Source organism: Mobula hypostoma, chromosome 9 (genome assembly GCF_963921235.1).
Source record: "Mobula hypostoma chromosome 9, sMobHyp1.1, whole genome shotgun sequence".
NCBI classification, from domain to species: domain Eukaryota; kingdom Metazoa; phylum Chordata; class Chondrichthyes; order Myliobatiformes; family Myliobatidae; genus Mobula; species Mobula hypostoma.
In genome coordinates this window covers 102,902,851-102,930,713 of record NC_086105.1, presented here as the reverse complement: position 1 = coordinate 102,930,713, position 27,863 = coordinate 102,902,851, and the positions used below count along the sequence as shown (strand labels likewise).

General features: G+C 42.4%; 1 protein-coding gene across 1 annotated transcript; it reads right to left on the bottom strand.

The window, feature by feature from the left end:
* Window positions 1–12,442: 12,442 nt before the first annotated feature.
* On the bottom strand, window positions 12,443–13,402 carry LOC134351327 (hemoglobin subunit alpha-like). Its single transcript, XM_063057403.1, has 3 exons — window positions 13,308–13,402; window positions 12,843–13,050; window positions 12,443–12,568 (listed from the first exon to the last, which is right to left on the bottom strand). Exons 1-3 carry the CDS (start codon window positions 13,400–13,402, stop codon window positions 12,443–12,445), a joined length of 429 nt encoding a protein of 142 aa, XP_062913473.1.
* Window positions 13,403–27,863: the final 14,461 nt, after the last annotated feature.

Below are 27,863 nucleotides of genomic sequence, written 5' to 3'. Positions count from 1 at the left end.
AAGCTGGGTTGAGCTGGAGTTTTAACTTCACTTTTATAGGCTGCAATAGGGCTCATATCAGACTAACACTCAACTCTAACAGGCTGACGACTTGGTGGGTTGGACACACTTTCCAAAATTGGGCAACAACCCTACTTTATTTGAGTGTTAAGATAAACACTTGCTGAACAATGCTTGTCTGAGCCTCGCTCATGCTCATCCAATACAAAGAATCATTCTCCAGTTTTGTTGAATATTAATTCAACACATTCATTATCAAACTGTAAACACTCTTTGTTCATTGAAGTTCAACTCTGAAACTTGATTTTGCCAATTACCCTTTTTCATTGAGTAATATTGTTATTTATTAGAAATTAATATGTTTCTGATGCTGTAATTAAATACATATGTACTATAATATAACTTGAATAATGTTCTTCCCTGTATAAATATATATACGAGATTCTAACAATGGAAAATTGAAGACAAAATACATTGTTAAATTAGACAACATTATTGTAAAAATACTGGACTACAGCAGTAATGTGCATTTCATGGTCCCTGGGGTCTTTCTGACTGATGACTCTGCTAGCAACATTCGCTGGTTAACTAATAGCATCTTGCATTGTCAGTGGGTAGATTTATGAATTTGGTAAATGAATTCATATGGACAAAGCTCTATTTCTGTTTCATGTGTCCATTCAATGTTGAACCAGCCATGAGCATTAACAAACTTACTGTAGGTGGAATGTAAAGATGAAAAGACCAATGAGGGAAAATGTGGGTTCTCCATAAACAAAGATGAGAGACTTTATAATGGGCAATAATAAACTGGCAGAGGATTCATGTCTGTTTGTGTTTTAGATTTTCAATAGGCTTTCGATAAGTTTGCGTTCAGGAGAAGATAAACAAGGACAGTTCACACAGAATTTGGGGTCACTGTGCCCATTGAGAGTTGTTTAACAAATGGAAAACAGAGTAAAGAAATAGACCCTTTATCGATAGCCAGGCTGCAGCTAATGGGGTCAAAAGTGCTTGGACCCCAAACATTTACAATGTTTATTGATAATTTGTCTGAGAAGACCTGCTGTAATATTTCCGTGTTTGTTCATGATACAGAATTAATTGGGGATTTCAGTTCAGACAGCACCTGCAGTATTGTATTCAAAACTGGTCACTCATCATTGGAAGGATGGGAGGGCCATGGAGAGGGTTCAGAAGAGGTTTACCAGTGTGCTGGCTGGATTGGAGGGAATGTGCTATAAGGGGAGTGGACAGAGTTGTTTTCACTGGAGTGGGAGAGGGGTGACCTGACAGAAATACATAAAATTATGAGAGGTATTGATAGAGGAGGCAGCCAGAGTCTTCTTGCCCAAGGTTGAAATGTCCACTACTGGAGGGCATGCATTTATGGTAAGAGGAGGAAGTTCAAAGGAAAATATAAGGGTTGTTTTTTTTTAACAGAGGGTTGGGGGGCTGTAATATGTTACCATGGGTGGTAGTGGAGGTAGAGATGATAGAAGTGTTGAAGGCGCTCTCAGAAAGACACATGAATGTGCAGAGAACGAGGGATATGGACATTGTGCTGGCAGAATAGATTAGATATCACTAGTTTGACTGAAGGGCCTTTTCCTGTCCTATATTGTTCCAGGTTCCAAAATCATGGTGAAATAAGAGTATGCTATTGTAGACAATTTAGGTCTTTCCTTTCTAAAAAAAGACATATTAGCTCTTGAAATATGCTGCAAAGTTTCAAAGGACTGGTCAGATAACAGAAGTGGGATGAAAACACACAGCAATAACAAACCAATATGCTAATTTAGAGAACGTTGGAAATACTCAGGGAGTCAGGTTTTGTTGGTGAAATTTCCTCTTTCTTACCCACAGGTACAGCAGACCTGTTGAGTAATTCCAGCATCCTATTTAGATTGTGAGGACACGTAGTTCTCTTTTATTGTCATTTAGTAATGCATGCATTAAGAAATGATACAATATTTCCTCTGGTGTGATATCACAAAACACAGGCAGACCAAGACTGAAAAAACTAACAAAACCACATAATTATAACATATAGTTACAACAGTGCAACAATACCATGACTTGATGAAGAAGTCCATGGCACAGTAAAAGAGTTCAAAGTTTCTCAGAAGTCCCACATCTCACGCAGACGGGAGAAGGAAGAAAACTCTCCCTGCCATGCTCGACCACAGTCCGACTCTGAGCCATCCGAAAACTCTGAGCCTCCGATCAGCCCTCCGGCACCGAGTACTGAGCACCATCTCTATCCGAACGATTCGACCTCGACCTTGGTCGCCAGCAGCAGCAGCATTGAACTGGTTGTTTCAGAAATTTCTCCAGATGTTCCTCTGTGCTTTCATGTCTGTCTCCATCAAATCAGAATTGTCCACGGCCCCTATTTAACGGATACGATATCATTTTCACCGGAGAGCTGTGAGACTTCCTGCATTTGCAAGTGTGAGGGTGCTCACACTGACATTACAATGTTCAAAATGAAGTGGCCCATGCCTTGTTAGAACAAACCCCAAACAACATTTTGCCACAAGTAGCCAGTAACATTCACTTCACCAAAGTGCCAGGCAACAAGGATCTCCAACAAGATGCCATGCAGACTTCTTCCTTGTATTCAAGACCATTATCATTGAGTCCCACCATCAACATCCTGGGAGTTACCACTGACCAAGGACCAAACTGGATCAGCTACTGAACTACTTGGATGTACAAGATGGCCAGACTCTGGCTATGCAATGGCAAGTAACTCACTCATACCACAGTAAGCACCTCCCTTCTTCCAAAGGTACAGTTCTGCAGTGTGATGGTATACTCCCCACCTGCCTGAATGAATGTTTCTCCTACAGCAGTCATGAAGCTGAACATCATTCAGCTTGCACTCCAGTTTGCTTGAATGTTCCCCCATCTGCCATCCACGCAGCCTGTCCTCTCCAACCACTGCCGCAGGTGTTGCACAAAACAGCCCACACTCCCAACTGCAATTGGTAAAACAATAAAAGAACTCAGAATAAAGTGTTACCTTTACTGAGAAAGTGCATTGTACGCAGACAATAAGGTGTAAGGCCATAGTGAGGTAGATACTGAGGTCAAGAGATTATCCAACTACCTTACTGATCAATGCCCTTATAACAGTGGGTCAGAGCTGTTCTTGGGCTGAGTAAGATGTGCTTTCAAGCATTTGTATCTTCTGGCTTCTGGGAGGGAGGAGAAGACGGAATGTTTGGGGTGAGTAGGGTCTTTGAATATTCTGACTTCTTCATCAGAGCAACAAAAACTGTAGACAGGGTCCATGTTTCCATGGTGTTTTCCATGGACAAAAACGCTGGTTTTTGTTCTATGTTAAACTTTGTTCACAACTCATTTCATTTTCTGGTGATTATAGGGAGAACAGTTGCCATACCAACCTGTGATGCATCTAGACAGGATGCATTCTATGGTGTATCAATAAAATCTAGTGCCGGTCAGATAGGACATGACAGATTTCTTTAGCCTCCAGAAGAAACTGAGATTTCTTGGCCATGATGTAACTAGGAGCCTGTTGGTGATCTTCACTCCTGGGAACTTGAAGCTTTCAACCTACTTGATCTCAACACCGTTGATGTAATCAGGTGTGTGTGCACCACCCACCTTCGTGAAGTCAATGACCAGCTCTTTTGTTTCACTGACATTGAGGGAAAGATTGTTGTCATGACAGTGTGTTACTAGGCTCTTACTTTACTCAGATTGTTTTTATTTGAGATTCGGCTCACTGTGCTGGTATCATTTGTAATGATGGATTTCAAGCAGAACCTGGCCACACAGTTGTGAGTGTATAGACAGTTGAGTAGGCTACCGCTGATGAAGTCTTGTGGGGCACCAGTGTTGAGGATAATGAAGATGGAGGTAATGCTACCTATCCTTACTGAGTGTGCTCTGTTGGTTAGGAACTCAGGTTGTGTGCTGAAGATAGAGTAGTACCGTGACATTGATGGAACTCTGTTCATATGTTCATTCTGAAGCTGAAACAGCATGCTACAACTCTATAGAATCATCAGCACGATTTACAGTGGGACACATTACATACTGAGTCTATGTTTACTTGATTTAAATAACACTAGAGAGACATAGATTATTGGTTTTGCACATGAAAATGAAGGAAGGGAATTTTTCAGATTTATTCCATTGTAAGTGTAAGACTTTGTTTAGAGAGGCTTCAGTGAATAAGCTAGGCATTGGTAAGGTAAGATTTTTTCTGTCCCTTCATTGTCTTAGTGGTTTAGAGATGGCAGTCAGGATAGTTGTCTGTTCATCCTGCAGAACATGGGATGGTGTCAGGGCGCTGAAGCAGGGACCCAATCACAAACCAAATTCTGTGCACACTGTGATATTTACTGAGTAACAAATCCAGAGGGGCAACAAAATCATCGTCAAAGTTCAGGCGGAGATCAAAAATTCCAGAGAAATCCAAAAACCAGAATCTGGAAACAGGCAGAGTCGATATTCAGATAGACAGATTTCAGATGCGAATGCTGGAAAGACTCAGGAAAACTCACAGGACTAAATTACACTGAGCAATAAACAGAGAGACAGGTGATAGGTGGAGCACAATGAGACACAGGTGGCAGCAAAACAGGTAATAGTGAGAAATAGGTAAGAGGCGGAGTAGAGCAGGGGAGGGGACAGGAGCACTTGGGGCATGAAAACAAACAAGAGCACATGGCAAGTCAAAAACCACAGACTGATGGCTAGGGGGAAAACACACAAAAAGACAAAAGTTCAACTAGATGTACTGACAGATGGTTAGGGAAGCTTCCATGGCTCCTGAAGATTCTACCCGTGAGAGGTGTGTTCAGTTGCAGCTCCTGATAGACTGTATAGAGTGACTGGGTCTGTAGATGAATCAAAAGGATGAGATACTGCACAGGGAATTGAGAGAGATGGGTAGAAGGTTAAAAAGTGGGAGCACTAGCATTATAATCTCTGTGTAGCTCCATGTGCTGTGTCCTAGTGAACATGGGAATAGGAGGTTAGGGTTGATGAATGTGTGGCTGATGAACTGGTGCAGGTCCGAGGTATATCTTGGAGTGTTGGGATATCTTCCAGCACAGAAGTCACCTGTACAAGAAGGACACGATGCCATAAGGCTTCCGATATCCTTGTGGGGATAACAGCTAGAGTTACTTGGATATGTTTGAACAAGTTGAGCAAGATACAGGTCCAAAAGTAGTTTTGCTATCAGTGAGAAAAACTGAGATAACAGGGAGGTTAAAGTGAACAAATGCAGTCAGCAGGCCAGGACAAGGAGCTAGGTAGGTCTAATCACCTAAACTGCAAGAAGACTGACAGACAGATGATCTCAGGGCATGGTATTGCATGTGGGATTGTGATATTGTATCCATACCAGAAACAAGAGACAGTGAGTGGATATCATATGCTTGGATTTTCAAAAAGCCTTTCACAAGGTCTGGCACACAAGAGTGCTAAACTAGATAAGTGATAAAGTACTAGTATAGATAGAAAAGTGGTTGATTGCCAAAAGTTAGAGACTGGAGAGACAAAGAGGTAGTTTCCAGGTTGGCTGCTTGTGACTTTTGGAATTCCAAAGGGGTTAGTGTTGGATTTGAAGCTTTTCTCTTTATAAAATAATGATCTGGATGAAGTAACTGACAACATTGTGGCTATGTTTGAGGAACAGGCAATATGCCAGAGGCAGGGAGTCTGCAGATTGACCTGGACAGGTTGGGAGAGTGGGCAAAGGAGAGGCAGATGGAATACAGCATAGTGAGTGTGGCGTTATACTCACTGGTAGGAAGAACAAAGGAGAAAATTCAGACAGCAGAGGTGTAAAGTTATTGGGAGTCCTAATTCAGAATTCCCTCATGGTTAACTTGCAGGTTGACCTCTAGGGAGCATCTCAGAAAGGCAGCATCCAATATTAAGGACTCCCAGCACCCAGGGCATGCCCTTTTCTCACTGTTGCCATCAGGTAGGAGGTACAGAAGCCTGAAGGCACACACTCATTGATTCAGGAATAGCTTCTTTCCCTCTGCCATCCGATTCTTAAATGGACATTGAAGCTTTGGATGCTAGCTCACTTTTTAAAAAATATACAATATTTCTGTTTTAGCATGTTTTAAAAAAAAATTATTCAATATATGTATTGATTTATTTATTATTATTATGTTTTTTTCTCTCTGGTAGATTATGTATTGCATTGAACTGCTGCTGCTAAGTTAACAAATTTCACATCATATGCTGTTGATAATAAACCTGATTCTGATTCTGAGTCAATGGTAAAGAAGCTAAATGCAATATTAGCATTCATTCTGGGGATATAATAGCAGATATATAATGCTTTATAAGTCATGCAATACTGTGCATAAGTCTCTAAGGTGCCTTAGAACTTTATGGAGTACTGTATTTGTCAACATGGAGTTGAGAGTGAGTTTATTGATCTTGCTGAAGCAATATTGTGATCAATTTTGGGTTCTGTCTCTAAGGATAGGCATGTTAACTCGGAGATGGTCCAGACACAAGAATAATCACCGGAATGAAAAGCTTAATATATGAGGAGTGTTTGATGTTCCTCTTCCTGTACACAATGGATTTCAGAAGTGTGACGGGATATCTCAATGAAACCTATTGGATAATGAAAGGCCTGGATAGAGTGGATGGAGTTTCCATTATTATGAGACGCTAGGATCCAAGGACATGCCCTCAGAATAAAGGTTTGCCCCTTTAAATGATCTGAGGAGGAATTTCTTCAGCCAGAGGGTGGTGATGCTGTGGAATCTTTTGCTAACATAGCTGCAGAGTCCAAGTCGTTGGGTGTGTTTAAGGCCCAGGCTGATAGATACTAACTCTGCCATGGACAGTCAAAAGCTCAGCTGAGAAAGGAGGAGGGATGGGCATGGGGCTATCAGCCACATCCAGTAAAAATCCCGAGCAAAAGAAATGCCAATGGAAGCTCCAAATACCTCATCGCTGGAGCAGAGAGATACACCAAGAATGTGGCTACACCTGAGAACAACTTGGGAGCCAGGCCCAGGACAGAGGAACCTTGCGAACTACTTGACTCTTCTCCCATATTAATATTCTGGTTGAGGGATGGGCAGGACTGGCAGCTCAATGTTGCAAGATAACAATGTTTCCAGCATGACCAAGGTGGAAATAAGAGAGAAGGGTGTGATGTGATATTGATTAGGAGGAACATCACAGAAATACCTAGAGTGGATATTCCAGGGAAAATGTATGGTATATTGTCGTGATGGGGGATTTTAATTTCCCCATATTGACTAGCATCTCCCTAGAGGTAGGGGTTTAGATGGGGTGGAGTTTGTTATGTGTGATTAGTAAGGTTTACTGACACAGTATGTAGATAAGCCTACAAGAGGACAGGCTGTGCTTGATCTGGTATTGGGAAATGAACCGGGTCAGGTGTCAGATCTCTCAGTGGGAGAGCATTTTGGAGATAGTGATCACAATTCTTTCTCCTTTACCATAGCTTTGGAGAAGGATAGGAACAGGCAAGTTAGGAAAGTGTTTAATTGAAGTAAGGGGAAATATGAAACTATCAGGCAGGAACTTGGAAGCATAAATTGGGAACAGATGTTTTCAGGAAAGTGTACGGCAGAAATGTGGCAAATGCTCAGGTGATACGTGTGTGATGTTCAGCACAGATATGTTCCAATGAGACAAGGGAAGAATGGAAGCATACAGGAACCATGGTGTACAAAAGCAGTTGAAAATCTAGTCAAGAAGGAAAGAAAAGCTTACGAAAGGTTCAAATACCAGGTAATGATAGAGATCTAGAAAATTATAAGGGTAGCAGGAAGGAGCTTAAGAATAAAATTGGGAGAGCCAGAAGGGGCCGTGAGAAGGCCTTGGCATGCAAGATTAAGGAAAACCCCAGGGCATTCTTCAAGTATGTGAAAAGCAAGAGGATAAGATGTAAGAGAATAGGACCAATCAAGTGTTACAGTGGAAAAGTGTGTATGGAACCGAAGGAGGTAGCAGAGGTATTTTGCTTCAGTATTCACTACAGAAAAGGACCTTGGCGATTGTAGGGATGACTTACAGCAGATGGAAAAACTTGAGCATATAGTCATTAAGAAAGAGGATGTGCAGGAGCTTTAGGAGAGCATCATGTTGGATAAGTCTCCGGGACCGGACGAGATGTACCCCCAGACTACTGTGGGAGGAGAGGGAGGTGATTGCTGAGCCTTTGGCAATGATCCTTGCATCATCGATGGGGACGAGATAGGTTGCAGCGGATTGGAAGGTTGCAGAGGGTTCCCTTGTTCAAGAAAGTGGGTGGAGATAGCCCAGGAAATTATAGACCAGTGAGTCTTACTTCAGTGGTTGGTAAGTTGATGGAGAAGATCCTGAAAGGCAGGATTTATCAATATTTGGAGAGGCATAATATAATTAGGAAGTGGAGGGATGTGTTAGTAAATTTGTTGATAACACAAAGGTTGAGGGTGTTGTGGATAGTGTGGAGGGCTGCCAGAGGTTACCTGTATCCTTTTATGCCCAGACCAATCAAGGACCTATCAACCTCTGCCTTAAGTATACATAAAGATTTGACCTGCACAGCCACCTCTGACAACGAATTCCACAGTTTCATCACTCTCTGGCTAAATAAATGCTTCCTTATCTCTGTTCTAAAATATGCTCCTCTATTCTGAGGCTGTGCCATCTGGTCCTAGACTTTCCCACCATAGGAAACATCCACCTCTCCACATCGACTCTTTTGAGGCCTTTCAGCATTCGATAGGTTTCAATTAGGTCACCTCTCATTCTTCTGAATTCCAGTGAGTACAGGCCCAGAGCCATCAAACACTCTGCATATGACAAGCCAGTCAATCCTGGAATCATTTTTATAAACCTCCTTTGAACCTTCTCTGGTGTCAGCACATCCTTTCTAAGATAGTGGGCCCAAAACTGCTCACAACACTCCAAGTAAAGCCTCACTATAGAGCTTTATAAAGCCTCAACATTACACCTTTGCTTTTATATTCTAGTTCTCTTGAAATTAATGCAAACATCACATTTGCCTTTCCTCACCACAGACTCAACCTGCAAATTAACCTTTAGGGAATCCTGCAGAAAGACCCAAGTCCCTTTGCGCCTCAGTTTTTTGAATTTTCTCTCCATTGAGAAAATTTCCTTAATATGCCTAAATCCTTCTGTTACCTTTCTATTTCTTCAAAACTGCCTGCTTCTCCAACTAGCTTTGTATCATCCAACAAAGTTGTCTATTTCATCATCCAAGTTATTTACATAAATCATAAAAATAATTGGTCCCAACAGAGACCTTTGTGAACACCACTAGTCACCAGCAGCCAACCAGAAAAGGCTCCCTTTATTCCCACTCTTTGCCTCATGCCCATCAGTCACTGCTTTATCCATGCTAGAATCTTTCCTGGAATACCAAGGGCTCTAAACTTGCTCAGCAGCCTCATGTGTAGCACCTTGTCAAAGGCCTTCTGAAATTCCAAGTACACAACATCAACCAATTCTTCTTTGTCTATCCTGTCAGTTATTTCTTCAAAGAATTCCAACAGGTTTGTCAGACATTAGTTTCCCTTGAGAAAACTACAGCCTGTTTTATCATGTGCCTCCAGGTACCCCAAAACCATATTCTCAACAATTGGCTCTAACATCTTCCCAGCCACTGTCGGAATAAAATGGCCTATAATTTCTTTTCTTGTGTTTCTCTCCCTTCTTGAAGAGAGGAGTGACATCTGCATTTTTCCAGTCTTCCGGATCCATTCCAGAATCTAGTGATTCTTGAAACATCATTACTAATGTCTCCACAATTACTTCAGTCACATTTTTCAGTACCCAAGAATGTACACCATCTGGTCCAGGTGACTTATCTATCTTCAGAGCTTTCAGTTTCCCAAGAACCTTCTCCATAGTAATGGCAACTTCACACACTTCTGACCACTGACACTATGGAACTTCCACCATACTGCTGGTGTTTTCCACAGTGAAGAATGGTGCAAAATATTTATTCAGTTCATCTGCCATTTCCTTGTCCCCATTACTACCATTCCAGCATTGTTTCCCAGCAGTCTGATATACACTCTTGCCTATCCTTTAGACTTTATGCGTATGAAGAAATTAGGTATCTTCCTCAATATAATTGGCTAGCTTACTTTCATATTCCACCTTTTCCTTCTTACTGACTTTGTTAGTTGCCTGCTTTTTTTGTTTTTAAAAGCTTTGCACTAATTTCTGTTCTATTATATGCCTTTCCTTTGGCTTTTATTTGGCTTTGACTTCTCTTGTTAGCCATGGTTGTGACATCTTGCCTTTAGAGTACTTCTTTCTTTTTGGAATATGTATATCATGCACCTTCTGAATTGCTTCCAGAAATTCCAGCCATTGCTGCTCTACCGTCATCTCTGCCAGTGTTCTTTTCCAATCATCTTTGGCTAACTCTTCTCTCAAGTCTCTGTAATTCCTTTTGCAATGCTGAAACAGTCACAACCACAGATTCGGCAGCGCAGCAAATTCGGCAATTGCGCTCGTGAATATGCACTTGTCAGCTAATTATTTCATGGTGATAGTATTTAACTCCATTCATTCTGTCGCAGTATTTGTCGAGACTTGGAACACATCAATGTTTCGCTGCCTGTTTGCATTCGGCCTTGCCTGGGAAATTGGACTGTCCAGTCAACTGACTCTGAAGACTAGCGGTATTCGTTTTATATTTAGTTGTTCTTTTCAGCCGCAGTGTAAGCTTTGTTTTCCATTTGAGAGTTTTAGTTAACGGCCCTGTTTGGCCTAACGTTTATTGTTTTTCTTTTGCCTTTAACACTGTTCACATTAAAGTCTGTGAACTATTGACCCGCGTCAGTGTCTCTCACTCTGCACTTGGGCCATATCATTGTAACATTGTCCATTCGGCATACATTTTCTATCTCCCGTGTAACTTCTACCACATTCTTCCTACTGTTTGGTGATCTGTATATAACGTCCATCCAAGTCTTTTTCCCCTTGTGGTTCCGTAGCTCTATCCACAATGATTCCAACCCATGTCACTTCTTTATAAAGTAGAGTGTATTTCCCCTTTATGATCAATGTGGTAATCTTTGTGTGGAGTTACGAACGAAGGGTAAAGTTTTAAATGTGTATTTCTCATCAGTATTTACTGTGGCAAAAGGTATGAAATCTGGTGAATTGAGAGAAAATTTCAATGATATTCAGTGGCATATCAACATACTAAAGTGGAGGCATTTGCAGCCGAAGTTTATATCCCCAAGATACTATTATCAAGCTGCTCTTATCACAGAAGGAAAACTTGCATCTCAGAATGGACTTCTAGAAAATATATTGCAGGAAATTGTGGAGTTACTGAAACAAACTGAATGGTCCAACTTCTGTATTCCGATTGGAAAAATGAATTCCTCTTTCCATAATGGTTTTAAAAGAAATAATAATGATGATTTCGTCCCTGTTTATCATTGGACATTGAACCTTCATAATTATGTGATTGAATATTTAAAGACACATTGGTAACTCTGATTTGGAAAACAAAATACCTTTTCAGGGATTAAGTTTTAAGGAGAACCTGAATTAGCCTTCACATATTCCCTGGAGTGTAGAAGGCTAAGGGTTGGCTTGACAGAGGTGTATAAGATCGTGAGGGGCATAAATGGGGCATAGTCTTTATCTGAGTGTAGGGGAGCCTAAAACAAAACAATTTATGGTGAGTGGGAAACTGATTTTAAAAACGAGTACATGGATTTTTTTTCACAGAGTGTGGGTATATGAAATGAGCTGGGAGAGGAGGCTGTAGATACAGGTATAATTACAATGTGGAAGAGACATTTGAACATTTCCACAGATAGAGAAGGTTTTGATGAAAATGGGCCAAACAACAGCTAATAGGACTAGATTAGATTGACATGGGCAAGCATGGATGAGTTGGGCTGAATGGCCTGTTTCCATACTGTATAACTCTACAACTCTATTTATCTATATTTTAAGTGTAAAGCTTGCTGTGAGTAGTGACTAATGATGTGTTGCTGAATGTTTGAAAGTGATATGGAGAGATTTCAATCTCCTATTTCAGATGTCTTGCTTTTCAGAAATCTCTGCTGTGAGCTTGATTCATTTACAGTGGGACGAAAAGTAACTGCCATACAAACAGACATTTGTTGGCTCAATGCTCTTATGTCCAAGTTCTTTCTCCTCTTTGTTGTTATCTAGTGATAGAGGTAAACAGACTCTGCAGTATTGTTTGTGTTTTTGCCAATAGACATCTCTGACCGGTATTTTTCTGAAAAACATGTTTAATAATCAGCCACAGCAAATGATAAGGCATTCATAAAAGTGAATGTTTATTTAGCTCAGTTTAACAAATATGGCAATTAATCAATGACAAAATGTGGAATTAAATGATAATTTTCCAGTCATTCACTGTAGTTTGTTGATTGTGTCTTTAACGATACTTGGAGCTCAATTCATGTGTGAGCAACTCAAGGAATTTGTCGACTGCACAGTGGGCTGCAAGGGAGAACGCAGGCGTGTGAACGGCCAGTGTAATCGCGATACAATCAGCAAACAGCTGGAAAAATGAAAAATAAATAACATAAGGCAGTTTTAGTATTGTCAACAGATGATTTTTCCCATTAAACTAGTGTTGCTTGTTTGTACTTTCACTGCTTTCCTATTTATAGTGCAGCTGGAAAACATATTCACAATCAAACTGAACAAGAATACACTTCTGGACCGCTGAAACTTCAACTAAATGAAGTAGAAAGTTCAGAGTTGCTGATCTAATTACAATAACAAAGTTTGCGCAATGACCATGAGGAAGAATCTCTAAAAGAGTTACATACCTGAAAGTTATGAGGATCCACAAGAAGTTCTTCATCATGTTTCCTGGCAAGCTTTACCAGGTGTTTACTCAGGTTGTCCACATTATGGGCAGCCTCCGCCACAGCTTCCATGACAATGTGACCATGTCTTCTGACAGGCTGGTCAGAGGCTTTGTAGCCATTGAATTTCGCGAAGTATGTCTTAGCTTGAGGGTGGATCTCAAACAACTTTCACAAACATGGAAAATGAAGGCAGAAATTATTTGCAGACACAATGTACACCACATCTCACCAAGAATTAAATTCCGTTATTCTTCAGAATAGCAATCACATTACAGTATTTTGGAAAAACTTCAATTCTATTCAAAGAATGTCTTTGTACACTTATTAGTTATATCCCTTTTCAACTGAAATGCAAAGAAATGTTAATGATTACAAACAATAGATGAAAATGCAATAATTATACTGTGAATCTAAGAAAATTACCTGGCTAAAGCATCTGCACCCCAAGATTCTGCATTTGCCTTTATGTGGTGGCCCAGTTCTTCTATAACCTGTTTGTTGGGGCCAGAGAGTACCATTGTTGCTGAGTTTTCACTTCTTCAGATCTCTCAATAACCAGGAGATGTCTCTGGCTTCATGTGTCTGCATTTACTGCAATTCACACTTAAACACACCCTCTCCACCCCACTTTTTCCGTTGGTTGTGGGTCCTGATGCAAGGTCTACGTAATCTAATGATAAGAGACAATAGTGAATAGAGAACCAATCGTCTGCTTCACATACAACTGTTAGCAAAGAAACCCTGTTCCAGAACAGCTAAACACCATCTTCAAACATTTCATTTGACGAACACTATTAAAGGTTTAGTTTATTATCATATCAGTTATGAGTAACTAATGTTAATATTCATTAATCAATATGTGTTTCCAAACTAACCCTGATATAATAAGTTCATTTCATTTTATGGTCGTTTTAGGCTGGATCTTACATTAAATCTAACTTCAGTGTGCAGGGAGATATGGTTTTCCAATATTCACAGAAACTGACTGGGCAAAACAAATGATAATGTAACCATAACAACAGGAATTCTGCAGATGCTGGAAATTCAAGCAACACACATTAAAGTTGCTGGTGAACGCAGCAGGCCAGGCAGCATCTGCAGGAAGAGGTGCAGTCGACGTTTCAGGCCGAGACCTTTCGTCAGGACTAACTGAAGGAAGAGTGAGTAAGGGATTTGAAAGTTGGAGGGGGAGGGGGAGATCCAAAATGATAGGAGAAGACAGGAGGGGGAGGGATGGAGCCAAGAGCTGGACAGGTGATAGGCAAAAGGGATACGAGAGGATCATGGGACAGGAGGTCCGGGAAGAAAGACAAGCGGGGGAGGACCCAGAGGATGGGCAAGGGGTATATTCAGAGGGACAGAGGGAGAAAAAGGAGAGTGAGAGAAAGAATGTGTGTATAAAAATAAGTAACAGATGGGGTACGAGGGGGAGGTGGGGCCTTAGCAGAAGTTAGAGAAGTCGATGTTCATGCCATCAGGTTGGAGGCTACCCAGACGGAATATAAGGTCTTGTTCCTCCAACCTGAGTGTGGCTTCATCTTTACAGTAGAGGAGGCCGTGGATAGACATGTCAGAATGGGAATGGGATGTGGAATTAAAATGTGTGGCCACTGGGAGATCCTGCTTTCTCTGGCAGACAGAGCATAGATGTTCAGCAAAGCGGTCTCCCAGTCTGCGTCGGGTCTCGCCAATATATAAAAGGCCACATCGGGAGCACCGGACGCAGTATATCACCCCAGTCAACTCACAGGTGAAGTGTTGCCTCACCTGGAAGGACTGTTTGGGGCCCTGAATGGTGGTAAGGGAGGAAGTGTAAGGGCATGTGTAGCACTTGTTCCGCTTACACGGATAAGTGCCAGGAGGGAGATCAGTGGGGAGGGATGGGGGGGACGAATGGACAAGGGAGTTGTGTAGGGAGCGATCCCTGCGGAATGCAGAGAGAGGGGGGGAGGGAAAGATGTGCTTAGTGGTGGGATCCCGTTGGAGGTGGCGGAAGTTACGGAGAATAATATGTTGGACCTGGAGGCTGGTGGGGTGGTAGGTGAGGACCAGGGGAACCCTATTCCTAGTGGGGTGGCGGGAGGATGGAGTGAGAGCAGATGTACGTGAAATGGGGGAGATGCGTTTAAGAGCAGAGTTGATAGTGGAGGAAGGGAAGCCCTTTTCTTTAAAAAAGGAAGACATCTCCCTCGTCCTAGAATGAAAAGCCTCATCCTGAGAGCAGATGCGGCGGAGACAGAGGAATTGCGAGAAGGGGATGGCGTTTTTGCAAGAGACAGGGTGAGAAGAGGAATAGTCCAGATAGCTGTGAGAGTCAGTAGGCTTATAGTAGACATCAGTGGATAAGCTGTCTCCAGAGACAGAGACAGAAAGACCTAGAAAGGGGAGGGAGGTGTCGGAAATGGACCAGGTAAACTTGAGGGCAGGGTGAAAGTTGGAGGTAAAGTTAATAAAGTCAACGAGTTCTGCATGTGTGCAGGAAGCAGCGCCAATGCAGTCGTCGATGTAGCGAAGGAAAAGTGGGGGACAGATACCAGAATAGGCACGGAACATAGATTGTTCCACAAACCCAACAAAAAGACAGGGATAGCTAGGACCCATACGGGTGCCCATAGCTACACCTTTAGTTTGGAGGAAGTGGGAGGAGCCAAAGGAGAAATTATTAAGAGTAAGGACTAATTCCGCTAGACGGAGCAGAGTGGTGGTAGAGGGGAACTGATTAGGTCTGGAATCCAAAAAGAAGCGCAGAGCTTTGAGACCTTCCTGATGGGGGATGGATGTATATAGGGACTGGACATCCATGGTGAAAATAAAGCGGTGGGGGCCAGGGAACTTAAAATCATCGAAAATGTAACCATATTGGACCAGGAAGTGTGTAGGTCTAGAATCACTTACAGTGCCTATAAAAAATATTCGCCCCCTTGGAAGTGTTCATGTTTTGTTGTTTTATAAGATTGAATCACATTGGGTTTCCTTCGGCTTTTAAAAACTGATCAACAGAAAAAGACTCTTTTGTGTCAAAGTGAAACAGATCTCTACAGTATTTAGTAGTAAACAGTATTTAGTAGATGTGCCTTTGGCAGCAATTACAGCCTTGAGTCTGTGTGGATAGGTCTCTATCAGTTTTACACATATGAACACTGCAATTTTTCCCTCAAGCTCCATCAGATTGCATGGGGAGCATGAGTGAACAGTCCTTTTCAAGACCAGCCCTAAATTCTCAATTGGATTGAGATCTGGATTTTGACTTCGCCCTCCAGGAAATTAACGTTGTTTTTAAGCCATTCCCGTGTAGCTTTGGCTTTATGCCTAGGGTCATTATCTTGCTGGAAAACAAATCTTCTCCTAAGTTGCAGTTCTCTTGCAGACTGCATCAGGTTTTCCTCTCAGATTTCCCTGTACTTTGCTGCATTCATTTTACCCTCTACCTTCACAAGCCTTCCAGGGCCTGCTGCAGTGAAGCATCCACACACCATGATGCAGCCACTGCCATGCTTCATGGCAGGGATGGTGTGTTTTTGATGATTTACGGTGCTTGGCTTATGCCAAATATAGCATTTAGTCTGATGACCAAACAGCTCAATTTTAGTTTCATCAGACTATAGAACCTTCTTCTGGCTGACTTCAGCGCCTCCCATATGCCTTCTGGCAAACCCTAGCTGAGATTTCATGTGAGTATTTTTCAACAGTAGCCTTCTCTGCCACACTCATAAAGCTGAGACTGGTGAAGCACCTAGGCAACAGTTGTTGTATGCGCAGTCTCTCCCATCTCAGCCACTGAAGTTTGTAACTCCTCCAGAGTTCTCATAGGTCACTTGGTGGCCTCCCTCACTAGTCCTCTTGTTGCACGGTCACTCAGTTATTGAAGATGGCCTGCTCTGGGTAGATTTACAGCCGTGCTATTTTCTTTTCATTTCTTGATGATTGACTTAACTGTACTCCAAGGGGTGCTCAGTGACATAGAAATTTTCTTGTATCAACCACCTGACTTGTGCTTTTCAATAACTTTTTTGCAGAAAGGCTTGGATTTTCTTTTGACTTCATTGTGTAGTTTTTATCAGGATACTGACCCACTAGCAGTTGGACCTTCCAGATATAGGTGCATTTTTACTACCATCAATTGAAACACCTTAACTGCACACATGTCCCCAAAAACACAGCGCAATTTAAATAATGACATGACTTCTGAAACCAATTGGCTGCACCTGTGATGATTTGGTGTGTCATATTAAAGGGGGTGAATGCTTATACAAACAATTATTTTGTGTTTTGTATTTGTAATTAATTTAGAACACTTTGTGAAGATCTGGTTTTGCTTTAACACAAAAGAGTTCTTTTCTTTTGAACAGCATCAAAAAAAGCCAAATTAAATCCTTTGTGATTCAATGCTGTAAAACAATAAAACATGGAAACTTCCAAGGGTGTGAATACTTTTTACAGGCTCTGTAAATCATGTGTTCTAGCATATGGTTGAAGAGTTTGGTTACACACAAGGCTATGGAGGTTAAGATCTGAGGATGGCAAGATCAACTTTGGAATATTGGTCTGGAACTTCATAGACGTGGGTGAACTGAGCTGATATCACAGGCAGATTTGGAGAAGGGAACTCCGCTGCGAGCTCAGATCAGGTTTAAGGTTACAGGTCTGACCAAACAGTGGAAGGGAGACTGATAAAGTCAGTGGTCTGATATCAGAGATGTGCAGCCAAAGCCAACGATTTTTAGTTCTTCCCAAAGCTCAATTTGACCAAAATTCCATTCACTCATTGCCAGACATCAAATAGCCAATGTGACCAAACAGAAGCAGTGGAAGAGTCAACAGAGTTGAAAAGAACCAGTATTGTGTGTCATTGTACCTATTCTGCACCTAAATTTTCTGTGTTTTCTGAAGTTAGGCTGATAGGTAAACTCCAGTCCTGGTGTAGTTGTAGTTTGAAGGCAGTTTTATTGATTATCAATGCGTTACAGCATGCAAGGTGCTGAGTGAAAAGTAAGTACTTCCTAGTGTTCTCAGGAGAAGTGGATTCAAATGTTGATTAAAATTCCTTCAATTTGTAAAAGTGCTTCCGACAAATGAATGAATAAATATACAAGTGATATTATAATGGCCGACCTCATGTTGAAGGTTAATTGCTTAACAACACAATAGTAAGTAATCAATAAGTAAGTAATAAGTAATCAATGAGATCTCATAGCTAGAAATAAAGTGGCAAGCCTAATCAGGAAGGACACAACAGAACTTGATGGGTTTTTGAAGTCAGTGAGAAATATTCAGAAATCGTTATTTGAAGAAAACTATTTTACATTTTCTTTTCATATTTGACAAAACAATTTCATGTTTTGCCTGAAATTAATCTGAAATTGTATGTAATAATGATTTAACAATATCTCCTGAATATATCTTACATGGAGTAATGATAATACAATACTTAACTGAATGCCTTTAGCATATGGTGGATAGAATTTATTATTTCAACAACTTTTTAAAGTGAATGGAATTTTGTCATTTCAGCAAACAGAATTTCATGATGTGAATGTCAGAAATGAATGAAGATCTAGCTACTCAGCCTTTGAGATTATCTCTTCATTCAGTAAAAACATAGCTGATCTGCTTGATGACCACAACTCCGCTTTTTTGCTGGATCATCATATCCTTCATTCTATTACAGACTAAGTATCTGCCAGTCCCAGTGTTGAGTATAATCAACGTGTACTCAACACCGACAGTATTCTGAAGTAGAGTATTCCAAAGATATACAACCACAATTAGAAAAAATTTCCCATCACTCACAGGCAAACCTTGTTTTGTGAAACTAAACCTCTGACCACTCTCAGGGTGGAGGAGCAACAAATCATATTCTATCTACATAACCTCCAAAGGGAACAAAATTCTAAAATCAGAGGTGCAAAAGAACTTGGGAGTCCTGTGCAGGATTTCTTAAAGGTTAATTTGCAGGTTGGGTTCATTGTGAGGAAGGCAAATGCAATGTTGGCATTCATTTTGAGAGGACTAGAAAATAAGAGCAAGGATGCAATGCTGTGGCTTTTTCAGGCTTTGGTTAGACCACACTTGGAGTATTATGCAGTTTTGGACCCCCTTGTCTAAGAAAAGATGTGCTGGCATTAGTGAGAATCCAGGAGGAGATTCCTGAGTATAATTCTAGGAATGAAAGTCTTAATGTGTGGAGAGAGTTGATGGGTACTCACCGGAGTTTAAAAGAAACTCTCTGTTTTGAAAGGGCGCCCCTCTATCCTGAGGCTGTGTCCTCTTGTCCTAGACTCTCCCGCATGGGAAATATCCTTTCCACATCTACTCTGTCTAGGCCTTTCAGCATCTGAAAGGTATCTGAATTCCAGCGAGTACGTACCCAGAGCCAACAAATGTTCCTCATATGATAACCCTTTCATTCCTGGAATTGTCCTTGTGAACCTCATCTGGACCCTCTTCAAAGCCAGCACATCTTCTCTAACATGCGGAGCCCAAAACCGTTCACAATACTCAAAGCCAGGCCTCACTAGTGCCTTATAAGGCCTCAGCACCACATCCTTGATCTTGCATTCTAGACCTCTTAAAATGAACGTTAACATGGCATTTGCCTTCCTCAACACCGATTCAACCTGCAAGTTAACCTTCAGGGTGTTCTGCACAAGGACTCCCAAGTCCCTTTGCATCAGAGATTTTTGGATTTTCACCTCGTTTAGAAAATAGTCCACAAGTTTGTTTCTACCACCAAAGTGCATGACCATGCGTTTTCCAACATTGTATTTCATTTGTCACTTTCTTGCCCGTTCTCCTAATCTGTCTAAGACCTTCTGGATCCTACCTGTTTCCTCAACACTACCTACCCCCCACCAATCTTCGTATCATCTGCAAACTTGGCAACAAAGTCATCTATTCCATCATCTAAATCATTGATAAACAGCCTAAAAAGAAGCATCCCAACACCAACCCCTAAGGAACACCACTTGTCACTGGCACCCCACCAGAAAAGGATCCTTTCATTCCCACTTGCTCCCTCTTACCTATCAGCCAATGCTCTAACCGTGTTAGTAACTTTTCTATAATACCACGGGCTCTTAATTTGGTAAGCAGCCTCATGTGTGGCACCTTGTCAAAGGCTTTCTGAAAGTCCAAATATACAACATCCATTGCATCCCCTTTATCTCTCCTACTTGTAATCTCCTCAAAGAATTCCAACAGGTTCATCAGGCAGGATTTTCGCTGAAGGAAACCATGCTGACTTTGTACTATCTTGTCCTGTGTCACCAAGTACTCAATCACCTCATCCTTAACAATTGACTCCAACATCTTCTCAACCACTGAGGTCAGGCTAACTGGTCTATAATTTCCTTTCTGCTGCCTTTCTCTTTTCTTAAAGAGTGGAGTGACATTTGCAATTTTCCAGTCCTGTGGCACCATGTCAGAGTCCAATGATTTTTGAATTTTCTAATGCCACCACAATCTCTAACGCTACCTCTTTCAGAACCCGAGGTTGCAGTTCATCTGGTCTGTGTGACTTATGTACCTTTAGATCTTTCAGCTTTTTGAGCACCTTCTCTCTTGTAACAGTAACTGTACCCACTTCTCTTCCTCTTCACACCACAACATCAGACATACTGCTTGTGTCTTCAATGGTGAAGACTGATTCAAAATACTTGTTTAGTTCATCAGCCATCCCCTTGTCCCCTGTTATTATTTCCCCTGCCTCATTTTCTAGCAGTCCTATGTCCACTATCATTTCTCCTTTATTTTTAACATACTTGAAAAAACTTTTACTATCCACTTTGATATTATTTGCTAGCTTGCTTTCATATTTCATCTTTTCCTTTCTAATGATTTTTTCAGTTGCTCTCTGTAGGTTTTAAAAACTTCCCAATCCTCTATCTTCTCATTAAATTTTGCTTTGTTGTATGCCCTTTCTTTCACTTTTACAATAAGTTTGACTTCCCTCTTCGTCAGCCATGGTTGTACTATTTTACCATTTGAGTATTTCTTCGCTTTTGGAATACATATGTCCTGCACCTCCCTCATTTTTCCCAGAAATGCACACCATCGCTGCTCTGCTGACACCCCTGCCAGCATCTCCTTCCAATTTACTTTGGTCAACTCCTCTCTCATACTACTATAATTTCCCTTACTCCACTGAAATACTGCTACATCGGACTTTACTTTCTCCCTATCAAATTTCAAGTTGAACTCAATCATATTGTGATCAGCGGTTCCCGAGGGTTCCTTTACCTTAAGCTCCCTAATCGCCTCTGGTTCATTACCTAACACCCAATCCAGTATAGCTGATCCCCTAGTAGGCTCAACGACAATCTTGCTCTAAAAAGCCATTTCTTAGACATTCAACAAACTCACTCTCTTGAGATCCATTACCAACCTAATTTTCCCAATCGATCTGCATGTTAAAATCTCCCATGACAACCATTACATTAACCTTTTGAACCGCTTTTTCTATTTCCTATTGTAATCTGTGTTTCACCTCCCAGCCACTGCCTTAAGGGGGTTCCTTGATATATTGCTGGAAGCTGTTCCCCGAGATTCCAGGCCATTCCCTCACTGGGTCTCTCTGCTTAGGTACCCGGGGTCTCACTCTCTGAGGGGTTTCCTGTTGTTCACACTCCCGCCTGAAGTGTCCCTCTTCACCACAGTTATAACAAACAATACCAGCCGCTCCCGGCCACTAGCAGCCCTCTGTGTAGTCTGTCCCCTTAGGGGTCCACCCCGCTAACAGCTCTATCGTATGGGGTACCGCACCTGCTGATAACAACCGGGACGTCTCACTCCTAAACTCTGCCACGAGCTCCATCACTACTCCCCAGGGTGGGTTATCAGTGGTCACCTAAGCCAAGGGGACCGCTACCAAGGATTGTATCCTGCAGTCCTTCCGTGCCTCCATTGCATTCTCCTCCTCTCTTACTTCTCTGATCAGCTCGACAAATGAGGGAGGGGGGGCATGTCTTATGAGACATTCGGAGACTCCAAGCGACCAGGTCCGGCGAATGGGAGCCTTTCACCACTTGGTCCATTCTTAACTGATCCACCTCAGCCGTTTGAATGGCCCTGCTACGCCGCAAGCAATTTAGCTGCCTCACTAGACGAAAAATGTAGGTAGAAAGCTTCTCCCCCTTCTCCTGACACATGTTCTGGAACCCCGTCATAAGCTCCAATGGGCTTCCTGTCGCGCCAAATACATTTTCTAGCGCTTGCACGTAGGCCGCAGAGGTAGCAAAGGGGTTCTGTGTCTTTACGGATCTCGTTATATCAATAGCTAGTCCCTTCAAACTTTCAACCAATCTCTGTCTTTTTTCATCATCAGAGCACTGCCCCTCATCCAGCTACAGAGAGGTCTGCTGTGCCCAGGTCTCATACTCCTCTTCCTTTTTGGGGAGACTTCATTCCTGAGAACAGGCTGAGCCTATGATAGGTGGGACTTTGAACCTGGGCATTTTGCCATTTATTCACCAGGGAGGTAAGGGCTACCAACTCAGAAAGCTCAGCTCTCATTGGATGACTCATTAGACCTCCTACATCACTCCTTCCCCTCGATCTGCAGAAACGAGGGCAACTAGTCTTTAAAGTCTCCACCCATCAGCTATGGGAACTCAGCTTCCGATAAAGCTTTTTCACCTTCACTCCCCTCCTCCCGGAAAGGGCAGTCCACGCGCCCCCCCCCTCTCCTGGGGCCACAATAGTATCAGGCAGTTCCACTGCCATTATGTCAGTGCCAGTCTGAACTAGAACAAAGTCTTTGCCCGTCATTTTATCAAACCTCCGCTCCCCCACTGCATCATCCATAATTAGGTATCATAATCACTTCACTGAACAATAGTTTAACACAGACTTAAACACACAACCAACTGGATCAATGCTCAGGGCAATTACACAGCATCCAACGAAATCAGTCCCAGACCATACATCAATGAAACAGCCCAGTTTCCCTGGCTGCGTAAGACAACCTCCGGCCCTGCCCAACTTTAGAGATTGAGGCACATTGGATCCCACCCCAAACCTCGGTTGGTGTGGATACTGTGTCATTTGCTATCCTGTTACAAATTAATGCCACAAAATAACAGACAGCACATTGCATACAATTAAAGGAATTATATTTATGAATTTTAACTGAAGGGTTAGTAAAGAATAAACAGCTGCACAAAATGAAATACATACAGCATAACAGTAAAAAATATGAACCAAGGTATTACATCTCTGATCCAGGAAGTGTCATAGTAAATCTGTTCCGTTCTCTGCAATGCCTCCATATCCTTCCTGTGATGATCCAAACAGAACTGTACACAACATTCCAAGTGCAGTTTAACCAAAGTTTTATAGTTCGATGGACTGATGTTTGGAATGATCTATCTGGATGGCGTGCTAAAGAAAGTTCTTCTTTGTTACCTCAAGACATGTCACAATAATAAATCAATTACAAACTACGCATTAAATGCCGAAGCAAAAAAAAACTTATTGGAGGAAAATATATTAAACAATGTAGGTAACTTCAGAAATGTCCATAAAGCAAGAAATATTGCAAATGGAAAATAATCTTGAATACAATAACTCAACTGGTACAGCTGCAGCACAACAGCTCCAGTGACCCAGATTCAGTCCTGACCTCCAGTCCTGTCTCTGGAGTATGGGTACTTTCCCTGTAACCATAAGACCATAAGACAAAGGAGCAGAAGTAGGCTATTCGGCCCATCGAGTCTGCTCCGCCATTTTATCATGAGCTGATCCATTTTATCCTATTTAGTCCCACTGCTCTGCCTTCTCACCATAACCTTTGATGCCCTGGCTACTCAGATACCTATCAATCTCTGCCTTAAATACACCCAATGACTTGGCCTTCACTGCTGCCCGTGGCAACAAATTCCATAGATTCACCACCCTCTGACTAAAAAAATTTCTTCGCATTTCTGTTCTGAAAGGGCGCCCTTCAATCCTGAAGTCATGCCCTCTCGTACTAGACTCCCCCATCATGGGAAACAACTTTGCCACATCCACTCTGTCCATGCTTTTTAACATTCAAAATGTTTCTATGAGGTCTCCCCTCATTCTTCTAAACTCTAAGAAATACAGTCCAAGAGCGGACAAACGTTCCTCATATGTTAACCCTCTCATTCCCGAAATCATTCTCGTGAATCTTCTCTGTACCTTCTCCAACGTCAGCACATCCTTTCTTAAATAAGGAGACCAAAACTGCCCACAGTACTCCAGGTGAGGTCTCACCAGCGCCTTATAGAGCCTCAATATCACATCCCTGCTCCTATACTCTATTCCTCTAGAAATGAATACCAGCATTGCATTCGCCTTCTTCACTACTGACTCAACCTGGAGGTTAACTTTAAGAGAATCCTGTACGAGGACTCCCAAGTCCCGTTGCATCTCAGAACTTTGAATTCTTTCCCTATTTAAATAATAGTCTGCCTGTTTATTTTTTCTGCCAAAGTGCATAACCATACACTTTCCAACATTGTACTTCATTTGCCACTTCTTTGCCCATTCTTCCAATCTATCCAAGTCTCTCTGCAGACTCTCCGTTTCCTCAGCACTACCGGCCCCTCCACCTATCTTTGTATCGTCAGCAAACTTAGGTACAAAGCCATCTATTCCATAATCCAAATTGTTGATGTACAATGTAAAAAGAAGCGGCCCCAACACGGACCCCTGTGGAACACCACTGGTAACCGGCAGCCAACCAGAATAGGATCCCTTTATTCCCACTCTCTGTCTCCTGCCAATCAGCCAACGCTCTATCCACGTATGTAACTTTCCCGTAATTCCATGGGCTCTTATCTTGTTAAGTAGCCTCATGTGTGGCACCTTGTCAAAGGCCTTCTGAAAATCCAAATATACAACATCCACTGCATCTCCCTTGTCTAGTCTACTGGTAATTTCCTCAAAAAATTGTAATAGGTTTGTCAGGCAGGATTTTTGTTTAAGGAATCCATGCTGAGTTCTGCCTATCTTGTCATATGCCTCCAGGTACTCTGTAACCTCATCCTTGACAATCGACTCCAACAATTTCCCAACCACCGACGTCAAGCTAACAGGTCTATAATTTCCTTTTTGCTTTCTTGCCCCCTTCTTAAATAGCGGAGTGACATTTGCAATCTTCCAGTCTTCCAGAACCATGCCAGAATCTATCGACTTTTGAAAGATCATCACTAATGCCTCTGCAATCTCCACAGCTACTTCCTTCAGAACACAAGGGTGCATTCCATCTGGTCCAGGAGATTTATCTACCTTTAGACTTATTCAGCTTCCTGAGTACTGTCTCTGTCGTAATTGTGACTGCGCACACTTCTCTTCCCTGCCACCCTTGAGTGTCCGGTATCCTGCTGTCTTCCTCAGTGAAGAATGATGCAAAATACTTGTTCAGTTCCTCTGCTATCTCCTCATCTCCCATTACAATTTCTCCAGTATCATTTTCTATCGGTCGTATATCTACTCTCACCTGTCTTTTACTCTTTATATACTTGAAAAAGCTTTTAGTATCCTCTTTGATATTATTTGCTAGTTTCCTTTCATAGTTAATCTTTTCTCTCTTAATGACCTTCTTGGTTTCCTTTTGTAAGGTTTTAAAAACTTCCCAATCCTCTGTCTTCCCACTAATTTTTGCTTCCTTGTATGCCCTCTCCTTTGCTTTAACTTTGGCTTTGACTTCTCTTGTCAACCACGGTTGCATCCTTTTTCCACTCGAAAATTTCTTCTTTTTTGGAATATACCTGTCTTGCACATTCCTCACTTCTCGCATAAACTCCAGCCACTGCTGCTCTGCCGTCTTTCCCGCCAGTGTCCCTTTCCAGTCAACTTTGGCTAGTTCCTCTCTCATGCCACTGTAATTTCCTTTACTCCACTGAAACACCGACACATCAGATTTCGGCTTCTCTTTTTCTAATTTCATAGTGAACTCAATCATGTTATGATCACTGCCTCCTAAGGGTTCCTTCACCTCAATCTCTCCAATCATCTCCGGTTCATTACACAATACCCAATCCAGTACAGCTGATCCCCTAGTGGGCTCAACAACAAGCTGTTCTGAAAAGCCACCTCGCAGACATTCTACAAATTCTCTCTCTTGAGATCCAGTGCCGACCTGATTTTCCCAATCTACTCACATGTTAAAATCCCCCACAATTATCATAACACTGCCCTTCTGACAAGCCTTTTCTATTTCCAGTTGTAATTTGTAGTCCACATCCCTGCAGCTGTTTGGAGGCCTATAAATAACTGCAATCAGGGTCCTTTTACCCCTGCTATTCCTTAGCTCCACCCATAAAGATTCTGCACCTTCCGATCCTATATCACCTCTTTCTAATGATTTAATATCATTTCTTACCAATAAAGCCATGCCTCCCCCTCTGCCTACCTTCCTATCCTTCCGATACACCGTGTATCCTTGTACGTTCAGCTCCCAGAGACATGCATCCTTTAGCCAGGTCTCAGTGATGGCCACAATATCATACCTGCCAATCTGTAGCTGTACAACAAGATCTTCCACCTTATTCCTTATGCTGCGTGCATTTAAGTACAACACTTTAAGACCAGTATTTGATACTTTTTCTTTGATTTCACTGCAACTTTATTGCACTGCAACTCATTCCAATGGCTACACGTTTGTCCCATCACCTGCCTGTCTTTCCTGACATCTTTACTGCTCACTATCTTAGATTTATTTCTGTTTTCCCCTTCCTCCGCTCTATCATTCCGGTTCCCATCCCCCTGCCAAATTAGTTTAAACCCTCCCTAACAGCTCTATTAAACTTTCCCGCCAGGATATTGGTCCCCTTCGGGTTCAGGTTTAACCTGTCCTTTTTGAACAGGTCATGCTTTCCCCAGAAGAGATCTCAATTATCCAAGAATCTGAAGCCCTGCCCCCTACACCAGTCTCTCAGCCAGGCATTCATCTGCCTGATCCGACGACTCTTGCCCTCGCTAGCACGTGGCACAGGTAGCAATCCCGAGCTTACTACCCTGGAGGTCCTGCTTCTCAGCTTCCTTCCTAACTCCTGGAAATCTCTCTTCAGGACCTCCTCCCTTGTCCTATCTATGTCATTGGTACCAACATGTACCAAGACAACTGGCTGCTCACCCTCCCCCTTCAGAATATTCAGGACCCGATCCGAGACATCCCGTACCCTGGCACCTGGGAAGCAACATACCATGCGGGTATCTCTATCAGGCTCACAGAATCTCCTGTCCATTCCTCTGACTATGGAATCCCCCACGACTACTGCATTTCTCTTCTCCCTCCTTCTCTCCTGCACAACAGCGGCAGGCTCAGCGCCAGAGACCCGGTCACCGTGGGCGTCCCCCATCAGGTCATCCCCCTCAACAGCATCCAGAACAAGATATTTGTTGCTGAGGGGGACAGCCACAGGGGTGCTCTCTACTATCCAGGTATTTCCCTTCTCTCTCTTGACAGTGACCCAGTGCTCTGACTCCTGTAGCCTCGGAATGACTACTGACTCCTGTAGCCTAGGGATGACTACCTCCCTGTAGCTCCTGTCTATCACCTCTTCACTTTCCCTGATAAGCAGTAGGTCATCAAGCTGCAGCTCCAGATCCCTAACACGGTCTCTGAGGAGCTGCATCTCGGTGCACCTGGTGCAGATGTGGCCATCAGGGAGGCTGGAGGTCTCCCAGGATTCCCACATCTGACACCCTGAACAAAGCACTAACCCTGCAGGCATGCTATCTAATTCTACACGAATGAAACAGGAAAAATAAGTCTACTCACCCACTTACCTCGCCAAACAGACAAACTTTTTAAACCGTTAGCTGGGAGAGCCCTGCTGTTCCTGTCTGTCCAGGCTGATTCACGAAAGGGGTGGTGGGGGCGGGGAGAGAAAAAAGAGTTGGCACTTCGCTCTCGCCTCTTCCCGTTTACCGCCTAAGCCCGTTGAAGCCAACGGGATTCTTCTGAGTGCTATGGTTTCCACCCACATCCCAAAGGCATGCGGATAGGTTAAT